The sequence below is a fragment of the Buteo buteo genome, chromosome 20 (genome assembly GCF_964188355.1).
Source record: "Buteo buteo chromosome 20, bButBut1.hap1.1, whole genome shotgun sequence".
NCBI classification, from domain to species: Eukaryota; Metazoa; Chordata; class Aves; order Accipitriformes; family Accipitridae; genus Buteo; species Buteo buteo.
Genome location: NC_134190.1, coordinates 24,171,177 through 24,190,477, shown reverse-complemented (window position 1 = coordinate 24,190,477; position 19,301 = coordinate 24,171,177). Strand labels below are relative to the sequence as shown.

The following is a 19,301-nucleotide window of genomic DNA, read 5'->3' as shown; positions in this document are numbered from 1 at the left end:
CCCGCAGCGCTCCCTGCTCCCCCCCCCCTCGCCTGAGGCGAAGGGCGGGAAAATGGCGGGCTGTGGGGCTGAGGGCTCAGAGCGAGGGTCAGGGTGGGGGCAGCCCACGGCGGGTTAATGTCGGGAATAAAACACGGCGACGGCCAAACCCCGCTGACAGGCGCTCGGTTTTGGTGTCGGGGGGGTGTGGGGTGCGCGTGCGTTTGTTTTGGGAACAAACACGCCGTTGGCTACGATGAAAGGTAAAAACTAACACATATTTATTAAATGGTTTTACAAACAATCAATAGAATAATTCCATGTTTACAAAATAGTAATCAGGCTAGGTAAAGTGCTGCAAAATATTTTAAATAAAGACATTTTTGTAAGTTTCCAGTTTCTGGTTGCCCGGGGAGGCGGTGGTGACAGACTGCCAGGCCGCTCGCGCGCTGAGAACAGACGTGGAGACTGTGGGGAATTTGTTCAGAAAGCTTAGACAGCCTGGGAAAAGTGCAAAACGAACAAAACCCAAGTGAAACGAGGATTTCTTCGGTTCCTATTACTTTGGGTTAACATTATTTCCCCTCCTCTGCATAGAGTATTTTTTTTCCACGGACAAACTTAAGAATGGTAAGTTCGGTGTGTAGCACAGACACATGGAAAAAGCCCCGTGTGCTGAAAATGGGCACTTTCACACCAGATTTGACACCCCTAAGGCCACCCATCAAATGGCCATCACTCTGCCCGTCACTCGGATGTACTGACGCAAGGGGCAATCTTCCGAAGGACTGACAGACCCTGTCCTAACACACGCTGTTTTCTTCAGCAGGGACGCGTGAAAAAGCCACTGCAAGATGAGGGAGGGCGAATGCTTTAACCACGTGGCTGCAAAAATACACGGCATCCTCCGTTTACTGCCAGGTAAGAGCACACCAGACAATAATGCGGGCAGAAGCGATCCCACAGCAAGATCATACCCTGTGTTACCCCATGGCACTCGCTCACCCATCCACGCTCTCCGATCTCGCCCTCCACGCTGTGTTGCCTTTTGACTGGAAATTGCACGCAGGCAGGTTTTCCAGGGAACAAAATGCACGTTTCAAAGCTACGTGCTACCTCATACTCGCTTGCCTTTCTTCCTGTCTGTGTACTCAGTTTTGGAAGATGGGAAGGTGACGACAGTGCTCGGTAGGAAAGACGCGGTGGACCATTGTGACAGGAATTTTTAAGGAACTGCTATTTTGTGGCTGCTGCTAGAATACAGCAAAATGAAGGTTTCTCGAGGGACTTCCAACTAAAGGCAGTGTGGATGGGATCTCACAAAGGAGAGAAACGTTTTCTTTGTGTTTTGCTGTCAAACTGCTGGCAGTGGAATGTATTGTGTCCAAGCAAAGTGTTTCTTACATGCAGTTTTTTGGGAGGGAAGAGGTAATTTCCTGCAGAAAATTAAGCATCTTTCCACTACCTGAGGAAGAATATTAAATGCTACAGAATTACTTCCTTCCCATTACACAGCATTTAGGGGCTTGAATGTAATCGACTACCACAAGAACAGAAAAATAAAATTCTAAAGACACTCAGATAAGCCATTATGCCCCTAAACTTTAATGATTTGCTTGCTCAAGTTTTACTTTGTTTTTCTTTCGGGGGTGGTGGTGGTGGTGGTGGTGTAAATTGAGACTCGTACTGGAGAAAAATCAGTCTATTGTTCTATCTTGAAACCAGAAAATGGATCATTTACAAAAAGTCCAATAAACTCCTCCAACTGCTTCTCCTTCTTGATCTAATCTATTATTCTAGAAGAGTGCCCCTGTGTTACGTACTTTTATAACCACAAGTATTCTTCATAAAACAACAATAAAGTGCATGCTGTTGTAATGCCACCATTGACAGCCAGCTAGTCCGTCCCATCAATCTGCTCCCGAAAAGCCTGTGAAGGACTGCTCCCTCCCTCCCGCCTCTCCCTGTCCTGTAGCCTGTTTCCCCTCCTGGCACCAGTACTCCTGTACAAGGGAGCACATGTTTTTTTGGGTGTCCTACAAAGTTTTACTGGCAACTTGGAAGTTGCACTCTTCTAACTGTATAGATTGTTGTAAACATGCAGCAAGGAAGTGAGGCTTTTAACTCATCTGAGAAATTTAAATGGCCTTTAAACTTACTGATTTCCCAGCAAAAGCTTCTTTTAGTTTTTTAAAAAATGGGAAGGACAAGCTGGGGGGAAGCTAAAAAGGAAACTTAGCAACCAATGCTGTGGAAGTGATGTGGCCATGTTTTTTTTAATCATTTCCAGAAACTCGCTTTTAATGTTAAGATGTAATTTCAAAAGCTGCATCTTGTGGGATCTATATCCAGCATCCACTTAGTTCATAATGGATTTGATAATGAAGGCACAGGCTCACTTTTTTACTGGTGAAGGACAGCAAACACAGTCAATATGCATTACTGACACAAAAGCACAAGCAACGATAAAGCTAGTGTCAAAAATTCTCAGCCTCTTTCCTTTCGCTACACTCTTTTTGGCCATCTGCCTATTTTTTCACCTCAAAAGGAAAAAAAAATAAAATGGAGTTAACTTTAAACACAGGTTTACCTACACATATATGTTAGTGGAAGATTTTTATAATCTGTTGCTGTACTTTCTGAGGGTCCTGGATGACAGTATTCACCTCTTCAAATGCCAGCAAATGGAAAATCACTCAAGGAGTAGTAGCAGCTGACATGGTCCCTCAACTTTGCTAATGGTTTACATCACATTAAAAAAACTAGCTTTACTTCTTCCTATTTCTTTGATTACTATTGCTTGGTATGACAATTCAATTTTGTCGCAGGTGAACAAAAAAGCCCTAGAAAAAGTTAAATAAGTTATCTGCTTAAGATCCCATGCCACTTACTCAGCATGTGTGGAGTTTTAACTGGCAAATAATTTAAACAAGTTCTTTTTTGTTTTAAATTGCAGGCCAAGAAGAAGGTTCTGAGTGTCTTCTATAGCAAATGACCTCACCGAATACTTTTAGGTGTCTTAAAATATTCAGCTTGCAACACAACTTTTGTTGCAAGTGATGGCAGCTGTCCTGGGGAAAAAAAAAGCCCACAGAATCTTGAATCAAGGAAGTGGCACCTAAAAAAAGCCTTTTCTTTATTTCTTTTTTTTACCTCTAACCTCTATTCCAAACAATAACTACCCCCACCTGCTTCCAGAAAGGTTGTTTGGTTTACATATTAACTCTTAAATATAAAAATGTGTTGGCTGACTTTACGTGGGCAATACTGCCAAGGACCAGACTCTACCAAGGAACACAGCAGGTGGTCAGTCAAATAGCATGCCACTTTACAACTCTACAAGCCTAAAACAGCAAAAAACTTGGAAATGCATCACCATATCCAAAATAATTCAAAGGTTTTAAGTATGAAATCAAGTTCTTTGATAGTGCTGCACACACAGTTAAACTAGAGTTGTGCTGGTTAATGTGTTTCATATATAGTAGATGCACTATACGTAATGCTAACTGCAGGGATTCATACTTTTCGGTATGACTGAAGGAGGTGAGATTTAGTTAATCTCATTGCAATCCTCTGGTAACTTACCCTTGCTGTGTGCATCATTAATTGTATTACGTGGTTGGCAACCAAGAGTAAATAAACTGCCTATGTTGAATATTTGGCTCAGGACCCCAAAATACATGGTTGGCAAAAAGATAAAAAACCCTCTCCCCCAACTCTTTTGAACAACTGACCTCCAACACTCATCTGCAACCAAAGTGGATAGATAATTCATTTCCATGCTATTACATTGAGGTGTAACTACCAGAAACATTAAACTATCAGTATCAGCTGATATTTATCCAGTTAATTCACTCTGCGTAAGGGAAGTTATTACAACACATCTAAAGGGATAGTTAAAGCTTACAGCTCAGAATTTTCCTTTTTTTTTTTTTTTTTTTGCATTTGATTTTTTTTTGTGTGTTTTATGTTTAATTTCTTCTATGTTACCAGCTGCAATTTCCAGGTTAATGACTTCCAAGCAGATTTGAAAGGAAGCCTGAAGATTTTTTCTTTTCCTGGGATTCTGCTTCTTGGCCTTGTGAAAGTCCCAATTCTTTCTCAATCTGCTCAAGCTCAGACTGGTCAAGCAGTTCGAAATCATCAGCCTCCTCTGTGTCTGTCTCCTCGCTCAAACTGGGCACTGCCTGTGAGGGAGCTTGTTGTGCGGACTGCAACTGGTCTTTGATGGCAGCAGACACGGCAGCTGCGATGACATCCCCAGCAATTCCACTCATTAAATTAAAGGTTTGGTCACTGGTCAAAGGCAAGGAGAGTCCTGCAGTGGACGGTCTCTCTTTACTCTGTCTGGAAGCACGATCCACCTTGAAACATGTTTGTTCTTTTTTTTGTTTTTGCTGGATGGGCATACCGATGCTTGAGTCATCGTCATCATTTGTTCCGGCACCATTTTCTAAGGAAGGAAATTCTGAAAGATCTCTAGCGAAAGCTTCTTCATGATCACTAGGTCGGTCAAAATCTGTTACAGGGTTAACAGAAGGAAACAGTATTAAGCAAACACAAAAGGCTTCCCAAAAAAGCAGCCAAATATAAAAATGCAATTCATAAGGGTTCCTTTGAAAACATTTACTAATCCATAGTCTAGTAGTATTCCTGCAGTCTCAACGCAGAGAAGCTTTGTGCGACATCTAAAATAAAATGGTTTTGAGGTTGTAAAACTAGTACCACAAATCACCTGGTGTCAACCTAACTCAGAAAGTTATTTGAGGAAAATATCTTTTTAAAATGGTATCTAGCTGTACATGAAACAACCCATGCAAATCTTTAGCACAGCTAGTTCTAAATATACCAACCACATAAAGTCCTAAAATTTACAATGTGATAACAGGTCTCTCAACTCTTTTTCTTCACAATATATATAAACTACAAATATGTAACCATGTATGAATGCATTACAAGCTTTTAATACACTTGTAGAATAAAAAAAGGAATGTTTATGTGTTTAAATAAAAATATAAAACCCGTATAAAGACTTGATTCATAACTTTTTCCTGTCTTGGCCAGTGCTTGTGTTATATAGGAAACAGAAAATGGGAACTCTGTGGATGACTGGGATTGTTTCATGTTTTCAAGAGGATAAAAAGCAGAATGTAAACAAATAAAATATTAGATTTTAATGGCTGCATTAATGGCATAATATTTGTTATTAGAAATGTGTACAACATACTGTACAGTACATGGCCTGTGGAAAAGGCCTAAATGAGCATAAGGGAATAGTTTGATCTAGTATTAGAATGAGAAGGTAAAAAATAATCTGTTTGAACTTACTTTCTATGAAAACAAGCAAAAGGTGCATTCATAAGGGCTAAGGAAATGAATCCTAAAAATGTCTCATACATCATTTTCTCCATTTTCTTTAGGAAAAACAGGCTGGGAAGGTGAAGAGGAAGGGTTGTGCTGTATGCAGAGTGGTGGCTCAAATGTACAGAGCTTTGACAGGAGATGAGCCAGTCCTTGGATACATCCCATCTGGTCTTGCACTTGTGTGTATGTCTCATTTGCTGAAATGCTCCGTAGGGGAGAAGAGTGGATGTTGTTTATTTTTCACTTAACAAGGCCTTTTACGCTGTTTCCCACATTATCCTTACGGCCAGACTGGCGAGTGAACTGGGTAAGTGAACTGTAAGGTGGGTGGAAAATTGGCTGGACTGCCAGGGTCAAAGGGCTGTGATCAGTGATACAAGGTCCAACTGGAGGCCAGTTATTAGTGGTGTCTCTCAAAGGCACTGACACCAACACTGTTCAATGTTTTTGTTAATGACCTGGATGAGAGGATGGAGCGCATTCTCAGCAAGTTCACGGGCAGAAAGGAACTGGTGTGGGGCAGGTGTATTTGATATTCTGGAGGGCAGGGTGCCCTCAGAGGGACCTCAACAGGCTGGAGAAATGAACAGGCTGAAAAGGAACATCATGAAATTAAACAAAAGCAAATGCGAAGTCCTGCATCAGGGATGGAATAACCTGTGCAGCACTACAGGTTGGGGGCAACAAGACAGAAAGCAGTGTTCAAGAAAAAGACCTGTGGACAGCAAGTCAGTGGTATGCTCTTGCAGCAAGGAAGGCCAACCACATACTGAGCTATTCTAGCAAAAATGAAGTCGGAAAGTCAATGGAAGGGATTTCCCCCCTCTATTCAGCACCTGAGAGCACCCATTTGGAGTACTTTGTCCTGTTTTGACCTCTCCAGTACAAGACAGATGGAAGACTGGAGTGAGTTCTGTGGAGGGCCAGCATGGTTATTAGGGGGCTGGAGAACAGGACATATGAGGAGATGCTGAGAGAATGGGCTTTGTTTGGCCTTAAGAGAAGGCAGCAAAGGCGGGGGGGGATCATATAACTGTCTTTACCTAATGGGAAGGTATAGAGAAGATGAGGCCTGACTCTTCTTAAAAGTGTGCAGTGGAAGGATGAGAGTAAATTGACACAAGGTGGAACATGGGAAATTTTGACTCACTATAAGAAAAAACTTTTTCATTGTGAGGGTGGGAAAATATTGAAAAAGGCTGTCCGGGGAGGTTGCTGAATCTCTGCCACTGGAAATGCTCAAAATTCAAATGGTCACAGCCCTGAGCAACTTGATAAAGTTGAACCTGCTTTGAATAGGCTGTTAGATGAGATGAATGACAATGGCTTATTCCAACTTATGATTCTGTGATCGTACAATGCTGTCTATTTACAACTTGAAATATTAACAGAATAAATTAATTTGGCCTGCATAATGTCGTTAAGTAATATCACCCTACTTGTCATTTACAGTGAACTTTTTCTAGAAGAGGAGAAATGCAAGGTGAGCAGAGCAACAAATCCACAGATAAGATTACACCAAACTACTGTTGTCATTAATCTTTATTCAGGCAAAGTGCTAACTGAAAGCTTGCTCTGTAAAAAGTAAGAACTTAAAGATCTGCTTGAGATCACGACAAGTGCTTGAGAATCTTCTCCTAGTCTTAGTGTTCGCATCTAATTTAGGCTCATTGCTGGCTGTCTTTGTTAGCATTCTAGTCACAAAACCTAATAATACTTTCTTTAATTGGCTGTTTAGCAATTCAAAGTATTCACTTTTTCTTCCTCAGCTTTTATTTGTATAGCTTACCCATGAAAGCATTGGGTAAGCTTAACTTAACTTAAAAGGCTTACTTGCTTAAAAGGTTTGGCGGGAGGGAGAGCTAAATCTGGCACTTACTGAATGTCTCGGTTTTACCCACCACTACTTATTTATTTAGCTACTTACTGATGTACTTTATTATTTTTAAGATGAGAGCAGTTCTTACATAAGATGTATCCAAAATTATATAAAACACTGAAATTAATTTTAAATTCATTGGGGGGGTGTGGGGGGGAGAACCCAACCCAAAAAACTTCTGTCCTCAAATTCTCTGATTGTTTTCAGGTAACTTACATGATTGCAACTCATTGATGAAATAGATGAAGCCATTACATACCATCAGATGTGTCTGTCTGTGGAGAATACCCCTCGGATAAGTTAAAGGTCCCGTTATCGGTCCAAGATACTTCCGATACGTCTGTGTCAGACACTGACAGCTCTTTGGCAACAACTGCAGGACTAACCTACACATAAAAAAGTCCCATACATGGTATTCTTATACTCCAAAAATTCACACTACAGGAAGCCAATGCTTAGATACTGAAAAAGAAGCCTCTTGCATGTTACAGCAATAGAAATCACCTCCTATTTAAGCTTTAATTGTAGAAACATGAAAATAATAGTATACAATACTTAGAAGCGAAGCATTCCTCTTTGTAGTAACTGAAAGCTGTATTATACTAAAGAAGCATAGAAAATTCCCGTTATTCATTCTGAAAGTAACATTCTACTGTAATGAAAGCAGAATGAGCCTGCGAATACAAAATACACATAAATGTAAAGAAATGCATAAACTTGGATCAAAAAACCAGCCCATTATCCATAAGACAGTAAAAAATTAGCTAAATAAAAAAAATTATTATCCTTTACGAATTTATCCAACAATATTTAATTATGTCAGCTACAAAATTTTATCCCATGGGATATAATTTTTTTTTCAGACTACAAAAACACCTTCAAAGCGATCACTGTCAAAGTCAGACTCTACACACTACTGATCAAAACTGCATAAGAATTCCTATAAATCTGAATTTTTTTATATCAAGCAGTGTTCTGACTGTAATGGAAAATCCTTTGCCATACAGTTATTTAGAATATTAAGAGAGAAAGGAGACATTAGACTGTTGTCATACATATCTAGAAACATATTTATAGATAATATACTGACTCACACTATCATTAAAAATGATCAGACAAGTGATTACAAAAGTATCTGACAAATTACGTAGGTTTTCTACAAACATTTCCCTTTTCTATTTTAATTTGATAAAAATTAACTGCATTTTCACTGTTGCAAATAAAAATAGTCACCTTTGCTATTCAATTCTAGTTTAATCATTCTACAGCCGATATGAAATAAACACATTCTTAGTTTAGTAGGCCAGAGAAACCATTACCTTGAAGGCCAGAAGTCACAACTGCAGTAAGTTAATTAGTATAAGCCTAAAGATGGAGCCTATGAATGACTTTTAAAACATACTGCTTAGTTCAGGAACACAGCCTCCTGGGCAGGTTAAAGTCTTCCACAGAAGAACAGAGACAGTAGTCTAGATACTCTCCATTATCTATATAGATTTTAAAAGCAAGATAGGGCTGACTGAAAAAAAGTCACCTTAGGACACAGAGCTGATATGTCTAATTCACTGTCATCTTCTGTGGGTTTTGTTTTTGCTGTTTCTGAAAGAAAAAAAAAATATTTTTTATCCTACTCATGACAACGGACTTCGAGGTTCAGTGTGTGTTCTCTGTCACACAGCTTGCGTAGTGCAGTAAACTTTCACCTGTGGACACAGTGCATCATTTACGTAATATGCTACTAAGGTGAGGGAAACAAGGCTGATTGAGAGGCTATATATTTATCAAAATATATTGTGCGGCTGCCGAAGTGGGAGAGAGAATGTTGCTCTGAAATACATTCCAAGAGATGTTATTTACCTGTGTTGCACTTCCTTCAGAAGTGTCTGTTGCCCACCATCATGTTATCTGCCCCGGCAATATATATTTATCTTTTGAACTGCACTGCTGGTACAACGCACAGTCGTAACTTATTGTTGGAACAGGCAGCGTAGTTATCCCAGCACATTACTTTTACATGAGAACAAGCATTTTCTGGATACTTGCATGTAATCTTCGCTCACAAACTCCTCCTCCTTTGCACCCAGCTACCCTGCATTCACATTTATATGCAAATACGCATACAAAACAACTTCTGAAGTCTGGTAGAATGTTGCTCCTTACAGATGAAGAGACACGCAAATTTCACCTCCCCTCTCTGTCTTGAGAATAGCCTCATGAATATTTTAAACTAATATAACCTGAAAAACACAGTCATATTATTCTTGGTTGCCTATTTTTGCGACTTTCTATTTCCTCTCTTGTGCCAGTACAAGGGTTTGTGAACCCATGTGGTGAACCCAAGCGGCGAAGCAAGGTAGGGTACTTGTCTGGGTTAAATTAAACCAGAGGGTGAGAGGCAGGAAAGAGCGAATCTAACCTCAACCATTTTCCCAGTGCTGGCTTATGAGTTCATGAAATAGTCTGATCTCTCTCTCTGCCAGTTTCACTTAAAAGTAGAAAAAGGCAGACTAATACATGAAAAAAAATTTTCAATGCATTATTCCTTATTTCCAACAACTACTGCATTATATGTAAGAGAAGGGGAAAAGGCAGATGGTTCCTCTCTCATCATGTCTAGAACAGCACACTGTATGATGAACAGTTACAAGAAATGCATATTTTAAAGCAGATATGAAATCTACTGATGTAACACTAACTCAGATGGGTAGGCTACCTGCAAGTAATGTGACTACAGTACAAAAGTTTAAGTACCAAAACTGTAGCACACACAAAACCCAAACTAAAGATAACATCGTTCATATAAATATTTTTCTTGAAATAGCGGTATTACTTAAAATCTAAAAGTTTCCAATGTTATAAAGATTTCAGGTGAGCTAGGTGAGATTTTGTTTTAAACTGATTTCTCCCCTTTCTAACTAAAACCTTCATAACTGTAGCTACTATCCTACTGCAATTCTTAAATGCTTATTGAGTATTTGGGGAAGAAAACAAATTCTTGTTGCTGTTGGGAGTGAAAACAAGGCAGATTTAGATACTGGAACAGAGTTCAGTCTCTTACTGAAAATCCTGTTATGTACCTATTTTGTGTTCTTGAGTGAGACTCCTGCGTAAGTTTGCCTTATCTAAACAGAGATAAGCATTGCATACTTACAGGGAATTTTTTTTCTGAAAACCTACAAGCAGTATGTCTGATCAAGTATGAAGAGAACCATTAGTCCTGCCTTGTATCCTTCCATGAAATATTTTTTTTTTAACCATACCCAGACATCTGACATACATTATCACTCCTTATAAGGCTAAGAATGGTAGCCAGGTTCAAAGCAAAAAATACCTTTACAATTGGCTTCACAGCACAAACCAAACTGTCTGCAAGGTGAATAAAATTTTCTCTGCATAGAAAAATACATTACTTGGGACTACACTTAATTACTCACCAGATCTCTCTTTCTTCTTCTGGCTGATATATTCCACTATTCCAAAATCTAGTTTCATCAGAACAGTCTTAATTTTGTTGCACACTTTCTGTCCAAATTCATTGCACTTAAGGAAGGGACATAAAAAGGCACACAATACTGTGATAAAAATGAAGACAGAGAGAAAAACTGTATTGAAATATTGCTTTATAAGAAGTTACTCAATAAAGCTTAAACAATGCATTTGCATAAGATAACTACTAATTTTACATAACACAATTAGTTCTACATAAAAACACATTGTGAAATGCCCATGTCAGACAAACTGTTAACATCAAATCCAGTTTCTAGGAGCTGTTCCTACTCGTTGCGGAAAACACCATTGTATTTGTATCAGTTGACACCTTTTTTACTTCCAGTAAGGCACAATTTATGATCACTATAACATTTATCATTGTCTTGATTTAGTCTGATTTTGATACCTCTACTTGAGCAACATGACGATGCAACATTGTGCCAGAATCAACATGCTGGAAAAACTTGTAAGCTGACTTGCACGTGACAAAAAGCACTTGTCAGAACCTACATATGTATGTATATATGTGTGTATATATATCTCATAGAATCACAGACTGGTTTGGATTGGAAGGGACCTTTAAAGTTCATCTGGTCCAACCCCCCTGCAATGAGCAGGGACATCTTCAACTAGATCAGGTTGCTCAGAGCCCCGTCCAGCCTGACCTGGAATGGTTCCAGGGATGGGGCATCCACCACCTCTGGGCAACCTGTGCCAGTGCTTCACCACCCTCATCGTAAAACATTTCTTCCTTCTACCTACTCTAAATCTTTGTCCTTTTAGTTTAAACCATTACCCCTTGTCCTATCGCTGCAGCACCTATTAAAAAGTTTATCCCCACCTTTCTCATAACCCCCCTTTAAGTACCAAAAGGCCTCAGTAAGGTCTCCCCGGAGCCTTCTCTTCTCCAGGCTGAACAACCCCAACTCCCTCAGCCTGTCCTCACAGGAGAGGTGCTCCAGCCCCCTGATCATCTTGGTGTCCCCCCTCTGGACCCGCTCCACCAGGTCCATGTCTCTCCCGTGCTGAGGACCCCAGAGCTGGACGCAGGACTGCAGGTGGGTCTCACCAGAGCAGAGCAGAGGGGCACAATCCCCTCCCTCGACCTGCTGCCCACGCGGCTTGGGGTGCAGCCCAGGACAGGGTTGGCTTTCTGGGCTGCGAGCCGCATTGCCGGGTCATGTCCAGCTTTTCATCCACCGGTACCCCCAAGTCCTTCTCCACAGGGCTGCTCTCAATCCCTTCATCCCCCAGCCCGTATTGATACTGGGGGTTGCCCCAGCCCATGTGCAGGACCTTGCACTTGGCCTTGTTGAACCCCATGAGATTCACGTGGGTCCACTCCTCCAGCTTGTCCAGGTCCCTCTGGATGGCATCCCATCCCTCAGGTGTGTCAACCGCACTGCTCAGCTTGGTGTCATCTGCAGACTTGCATGTGTGTGTAAATATATATGTAAAGAAATAAAAAAAACCCTCCCTAAACAGAGACCAAACAATGAACAAATCGCATACATAAATCATGATTGAAAAAGTGACTATACTTACGCAGGACATAGGAGAGGACAACTCCAGGAATGTAACTTCCCAAGACAGTGAAAAATGTACATACACTGCAGACTAGTAGGCAAAACTGGCAAAAACATTAAAATTGGCCATTAACACTTCCACTATTTAAATATTCAGATCATTTTGCAAAAGAAAAATGTTGCATGCTAAATGAAATCTAGAATGCAGTTGAAATTTTTTATTATTTTTTTTAATTAGGAAATACTTTAACACTTCAGGTGCATATAAGCGTCAAACAGTCCATTTTGGCTAATTAGGATGTATCCCCTCTTCTGTTATAAAAATATGCTATTTTTATTCATTGACTGTAAAGGTTTAACAAGCTCATGGTTTTTGCTAAAATTACTAGATATTACTTCACCTTCATTACACAAAGAAAAGGTTAAATGGTTGACATGCAGGAAAAAACCCAAATCACTAACTGAAATACTACAATGCATACTTGCTGCATGCTTATAAAAGGAAAAAATCTGTCCTGTAAGCACAGTTCTCTCCCGTTGTGTTGCTTCGTGAAACTGTTTTCTCTGTTATGCTGGCAAGCATTCTCTCGATGCTTGTTGGCTACTCTAGCATCCCCGTTAATGACAAGACTGAGCTGAATTTGCAATATGAAACTTCCGATTTGGCCTCTGCTGTGACTGAGACATATAGTGCATCTTTCACAACTGCACAATGCTGAGTACAGAATCGATCTGTTGGAAGTTTACAGAAAGAATCCATTTGCTTTTGGAGTTGAATTGCAATAAAATGGTTAATTCGAAGAAATTCTGCACACAGCATCAGTGCCTAATTTGCTTGTAGTTATAGCAGTAAAATAATGACATGGCTTGAAAATGAGGTCAGGAAAAAGAAAGGAAAACATGCTGTCAAAATCAGCTTTTCTAAATCAGTATTAGATATATCTTAACACACAGTTACTGTGTCATGTTACTACATGACAAAATTATGGGACTGTGTACACTGATGCCGCATTTCCTTACCTCAATATACACCTATGTCTTTTAAACATAACTTTATTATCCTAAACATCTAACTTCTTTTTGTATAATTTATTCATTTTTTAAATGTATTTCACCTGTTGCTCATCTGTATTTTCAGTCTAAACTCCTAATATTTGAGTGTGGTACTACATACTTCCTATTTGCCAATTCTGAAGGGCCTGTTTTCAGGAAAGATTTTGTGGCAAAGTTAATTGAGATCGAAAGAGGAGAAAAAGCCACCTAATCTCCTTTTATATTGTATTTGTATTTGTATATACGAAATATATAAGTGAAATATAAAAGTGAAATCTACTATTACCATGGTATACTTCTACATTATTCATATTTTTCTTTGGAAAAGAAAGCTGCTTCACTTTTGGCTAGAACTATATAATGATAGTCTTCCTGTTTGGAATGAAGATACCTTACTCTTGCTTGCCTCTTCATGAACTGGGTTCTCCAGCTCAGTCTTTCCAGTAAAAAAACCAAACCCACCAACTATATCTGTATAGAAGAAAAATTATCACAATAAAATATGAGAACTTCTCTTCTATCATGTAATACTGGGGCAGCTATTCCTGAAAACTACAGTTATTTGGGAAAAAAACCTTGTGTATGTTTAGGAACTGTATACTTTCTCTGCTTTTTCAAGTTTTTATTAAATTGTGATGTTTTAAATTTCCTTTCCATGGAATGACTGGTGACATTCCAGCAGCTGTAAGGGAAGGGACTGTATTGCTATAAACCTTACCGTGAGCAGCTTTGCTCACTGATGACCTATCTGTATTCTCCACAGGAAAAAGTTAGCAGAAACTCATGACTGAATGTATCATAATGTGTACTTCATCTTTCATTTTTTTGCTTGCTTGCTTGTTGTTGTTTTTTAAATCTATCTCACCTCTTCATTAAACAATATTGAACTGTTAATCTTACTTGGGAGTGCTTACCTTGCCAGGGTTTTGTTCCTTGAAGTGGGACATTTCTTGAAGAAATACAAATAAATTCATCAGTGTTTCTGAAATGCACTGATTTATTCTGGGTCTGTAGTCTTGCCTGGAATTGATGACTTCCCAGCTGAGGAAAACAAACAAAAATACCCAACAACTTTGGTTATAGATCATAAGAAAGTTGAAACCGGCTGAAAACATCTTGTTGTAAAGCTATAGCATCCAGCGATCCTATGGCTGCCGCTACGCTACAGAAACCTGTGCTTGCTTCCACGTATTTTATGTTGGGCTAATTTGATCTTTTTTAATCAAAAAAATTCTGCTCAGTAGTAGCATTTCTCAGTCCACACAAGCAATTATGGAGGAAATTACTGCTTATTCATTCTGGCCATGCGAAAACACCGAGTTCAAGGCACAGTTGTCATCTAAATTGAGCAACTGAACCCCAAACTTGTTAATATTATTTTTCCTTAAAAAAATATACCACGATGTTTTTCATTGCCACAGGATGGGCATACATATTAATACATTTGATTTCAGGCATACAATCCTCGTGCTTTTTCTTTTCTATTTTTCGTCGTTTTGCAAACTATGATGATCCATAAGATACTGTTATCCAACTTGGGAAAAAAGAAATTGCTTTTTAAGTCTTGATGCTTACATTCATTTCCTTACTGAATTTTTATTTTTCTAGTATATTGAAAGGACTGTTTCTAAAGCTTAGCTTTTGACTGTTCAGTCCTTTTTATAAAATTAAAAAACAACTGTACTGAAGAATTTGCTGAAAAACATAAGAAAGCATATGTATCTAATTTGGGGCTGATCAGTTTAGACAATATCCAGTTTAATGATCACATCGTATACTTTTTTGGTGTAGACAAAACATCTACAAGAAAGATGTTTTAGGAAACCAGAAATAAAAGAAAAAACACACAGAGGCCAGTCAATGTCAAATCAAACTGGTACAAAGGATGGATGTACCACCATGCAAATGCTGAGAATCTGAAGTAAATTCTGCACCAGTTTTACAAAGTTATCTTTTGCATAATTCACTGCTCAGTACTCACAGCTTTGATCACAGTGAATGCAAGTAAACCATAAACAATCCCACAGTCATTTTACTCACATACATGATCCATTAAATGTCCAATGCATCACTGCGTTAATAGTAAACACTTTTGTCATAGGTGGATCAAATTACAGGATAAATCAAAAACTACATTATGAAAAAAATGAATGTACAAAGGTCGGTGTGCAGCAATAAGGACATACACACAGACTTTCAGATCAAACTGCCAACTCGTATTTCCAAACAATTATTCTGCTATTTAGCTACTAAAACACCACAAGACCCTGTTAACAGTTCCTGTTACTCAGAATGCAAGTGCCCTCTGATAGTTCCCTGGGACAACTTAAATTTTAGCAAGCATCAGTGACCGATGAGATTTTTGCTGTTCAAACTTTACCCTGTACAAACTTGGTGTTCAAAAGTATCATTTAAACATTTGTTTTAATATTAGGAATAACAAGATCTAAAATTTTAATTTTTCCGTAGCAAACACAAGACTAAAAAAAAAAGTTCATCTGTCATAACTTGTAAAAATACCTGTAGTGATTAAAAGCTTCCACGTTAATATCTGTTCAACAACAGATTGCTTAGTCATTTTTATTGGAACATATTGTAAAAATTAGAAGCCATCATGAGCATTCGGATTTTTCTCAGTTGACAGCTGGTTAGTAGGTTGCTTTTGCCTACCTTCTCTACTGAGGACACACGCGTAACATACCTTTGCTGTATTGTATTTTATTAGCTACGATTTAATGTTCATTGTTACTAATTAGGAGCCGTTATGTTTTAGGCTATGAACTTGTTAATGTCTCTCATTTCCTGATATAAGGAAAGCCATGAAGATTTTGAAGTTTTTGAACACGTTTGTGTTTTTGTGAGCCACTGGCAGTATCGATGCACACGTACGACAGCCCTGATGTCCACAGGCTATCGAGGCTCCTGGCTCAGGTGTTACTTGGAGTTTTGTTCCCATGACGAACATAATGGTGCATACTTAAAATTTGAGTGCTGCTTTTTAATTTGCTTAATACTTAACATTTTTCAAAACAGATGTGGATCCCAATATAGCAAATTTAACCCTACCAAAATAGGCTTATTTTTCCTCATAAATATTTTTCAGTTCCCTCAGAATTGGTTCACAAACTCGCAGGAACCCACAAACTAGAAGTTTGGGGTTTTTTTAAAGTGCCTAAAAAAAAGTTTGCTCCCTCATGTTATTTTTACTTTTTCAGTCTATAAAGCAGAAGTGTACAGTAATGTTTTTATACAGGCATGAGTTCACTCCCACTTCCACCAAGAACTGCAATGCAGATCTTTTGAGCAAGAACAACTGGTTTATTTACACAGCCCAAGGAGATAACGGTTGAAGGAAAAAAGGATTTAAATTCTGGAAAATATTTACTTGAAAGTTACACATATAATTGCACTGGACTACAAGAGATACATTGATTTCTTCTAAAAAGATAAGCTTCTGACTGGCTTCTCTTTGTAGGGCTGGGGCTATATGCTGATCGTGCACTGAAAGGGAAGGGATCTCTCACATGGCAGCATGCAAGATATACTAACAGAGCACTGAAGGGGTGGTTATTAAAAGGGTCAAGTGGCCTAAATTAGGCAGAAGCTTTGATCAATGACTCATGATAGCATGTAAAATAATGTAGTCCACACTGTTTATTGCATTGTAACATCAAAAGAAAAGAAAAGTTTGGGATTACATTATTACCTCAGATTTCTGGTCACAGATTAGTAACAAAAGTAGGCAAATGATAAGTAACTATTTATATAAACGTCTATTTCACTTTGTTTTCCAACTAAAAAAAATAAATCTCCATTTATAAATTTTCAGTTGGATAGCCCAAAGTTATGTCACTTCTATTTTAAAACTACGATAAAAGGAGAAAGTGAACTCTGTTCGAAAGAACAGCGAACTTAAGTTCTCCTTAAAATCCTTTAACTAACATTTCAGCCAAACCCCAGACAACATGTCTGACATCGAATTCAGCAAGGTCTAAAGCCACTTTTTCTTACAATTATAAATTCTTGCTCTCATTTCTCCTAAACACACAGGATAAGAGGATTTTGGTCTTATGTTGAATTGTATGCTTTGGTCTAACTGCTGCCCACATTTAAATTTATGAATTTTTACATACTTGTATCTAAGCCAGGAATAAATCGTCTTCTCCCACATACACGATATCCATTTTTATTCTACATGGGAATGTAATGTACCTTCTTTTGTACTGCAGACATACCGATTACTTGGAAGCAGCTTTCCTAACGTAATGAAGGTTAACTGCCTTCTCCTATTTTCAGATACATAGTCTCCACAGCCTCATTTTTGTAAAAAGTCAGGAATAATTTCGGTCAAAAATGTCTAGTTAAACACACATGGAGAAACTTCATCCTTTTTCTATGCCTATATTTAACTACCATACAGGAACTTCACCACGAGGTGGTGACACAGCAACACTGGTATTAGAGCAAGGTTTGGGAGCCATTTCATGCAGAACAGAAATAGCAGGCGTGGGGGATTCATATTCAAACTATCATGTGCATAGTGGAACACAGAACATGACTTTATGTCATGTAAATACTATATATACACACATGTAAACACTATACTATAGTAAAGTCAGGAATAGGGCAACAATTTGGGTTTTGGAATTTAATCAGTTTTACACTGTGGCTGAAATACTAGTTTTTCTTTATTATAGTATTTACAGTATTGCAGTAGTGTGATTTCCTCTTTACATTACAGACCATTCAGGGTGAGGGCTTCCCCCCCCCCCCCCCCCCTTTAAGAAAAAAACATAAACAATTTAAAATAGTGTACCTAATATTTCATAGGATAAGAGTCTCACGTCTTGGGCTAGGTGACTTTTGTAAGACAGAAAAAGCAACATATTTTCCCGTCATGCATGGCACTGCATGCAGGTATTTGCCTCTGACAGAGGATGTAAATAAAACCATTAAATAACTCACAGAGAACACTGCAGGAACCCAGTGGGAGGGATTAGCAATGTTACACATGCTTCCCATCCACAATAGCAATTTCAATTGCCATCCTCTTTGGTAATTAGCAGCTTGAGAAAAGCAGTATACAAGGGTTTTGTCTCCTGAGAACTGCCATTTTTATCAATACACCACTCTCCTTAAAGAAACACGGCTTCTAGCTTTTGTAAACTATTCTGCAGCATTAATAATAGGTATTTTAAGAGTTGCCTGTTTATTCTAGTCTTGAAAACTACTATTATGACATTATTCTGAAGTACAAAATCCTTTTACAGTCTTTACTCCTATCCTTTATTTAAAATTGTTGACAGTCAAAGTGGAATACTGTGGAAGCACAGAGAGAATGTGGATAGGCCTGATGCCTACTATTGAAATGGAGCTTTGAAATACATAGGACAATTATAGATAGTTGGCTTACAAACTTTAAGTTAGTAGCAAAAACAGGGCAGGGGGGAGATGAAAGCATAAACTACAATAATAATGCAAACTCTTTTCATATAGGCTAACCACCAATATAAAGACAATATAGATTAAAGAGGAGGAGATACAACAAGGCACACTGGGATTACTAATAACAATTCAAAACAAACGTGCAAATTATACAGAAAAGTGGCACATTTGCAGGGAAAGTTCTCTGGAGTTGCTTCTCTTGGTTGTTAGTGATGCTTTCTTTTGCCAAGTTGAAAAGTTACTGAAGGTATGAGCTGCAGTGCAGGTCAAAAGTACTGCTGGATGCTTTGGTCCTGTGGTCTGCATGTGGCACACTGACAAAGGAGACGCCAAGCAAGGAGGGTGGATGGTACAGGTGAAGTTTGCTCCAAAACATTACAAACCCACTATTAAGCTTGCTCTGCAAAAGAATACTTGGCCGTTTCTTGTAGGCCACAAGAAATCACGGGACACCTTTGTCAGTTCTACTATAGCCATGCTTTTCTATTTTACAAGGAACACCAGGCACTGTTTTGGAGCCGTATTCTGACCTTAGGCAACCAGAGGTGTAAGAACGTCATCTTGCT

General features: G+C 38.7%; 1 protein-coding gene across 2 annotated transcripts in view; it reads right to left on the bottom strand.

Moving 5' to 3' along the window:
- Positions 1-238: 238 nt before the first annotated feature.
- RETREG1 (reticulophagy regulator 1) overlaps positions 239-19,301 on the bottom strand; it is a 69,889-nt gene continuing 50,826 nt past the window's right edge. For both annotated transcript variants that reach the window (XM_075052388.1, XM_075052389.1), the window contains 6 exons: positions 14,205-14,331; positions 12,257-12,341; positions 10,657-10,794; positions 8,757-8,821; positions 7,482-7,608; positions 239-4,498 (listed from right to left, as the gene is read on the bottom strand). In XM_075052388.1, coding sequence (XP_074908489.1) covers positions 3,987-4,498; positions 7,482-7,608; positions 8,757-8,821; positions 10,657-10,794; positions 12,257-12,341; positions 14,205-14,331 — 1,054 coding nt within the window. In that variant the 3' untranslated portion in view covers positions 239-3,986. The remainder of the gene's footprint in view (positions 4,499-7,481; positions 7,609-8,756; positions 8,822-10,656; positions 10,795-12,256; positions 12,342-14,204; positions 14,332-19,301) is intronic.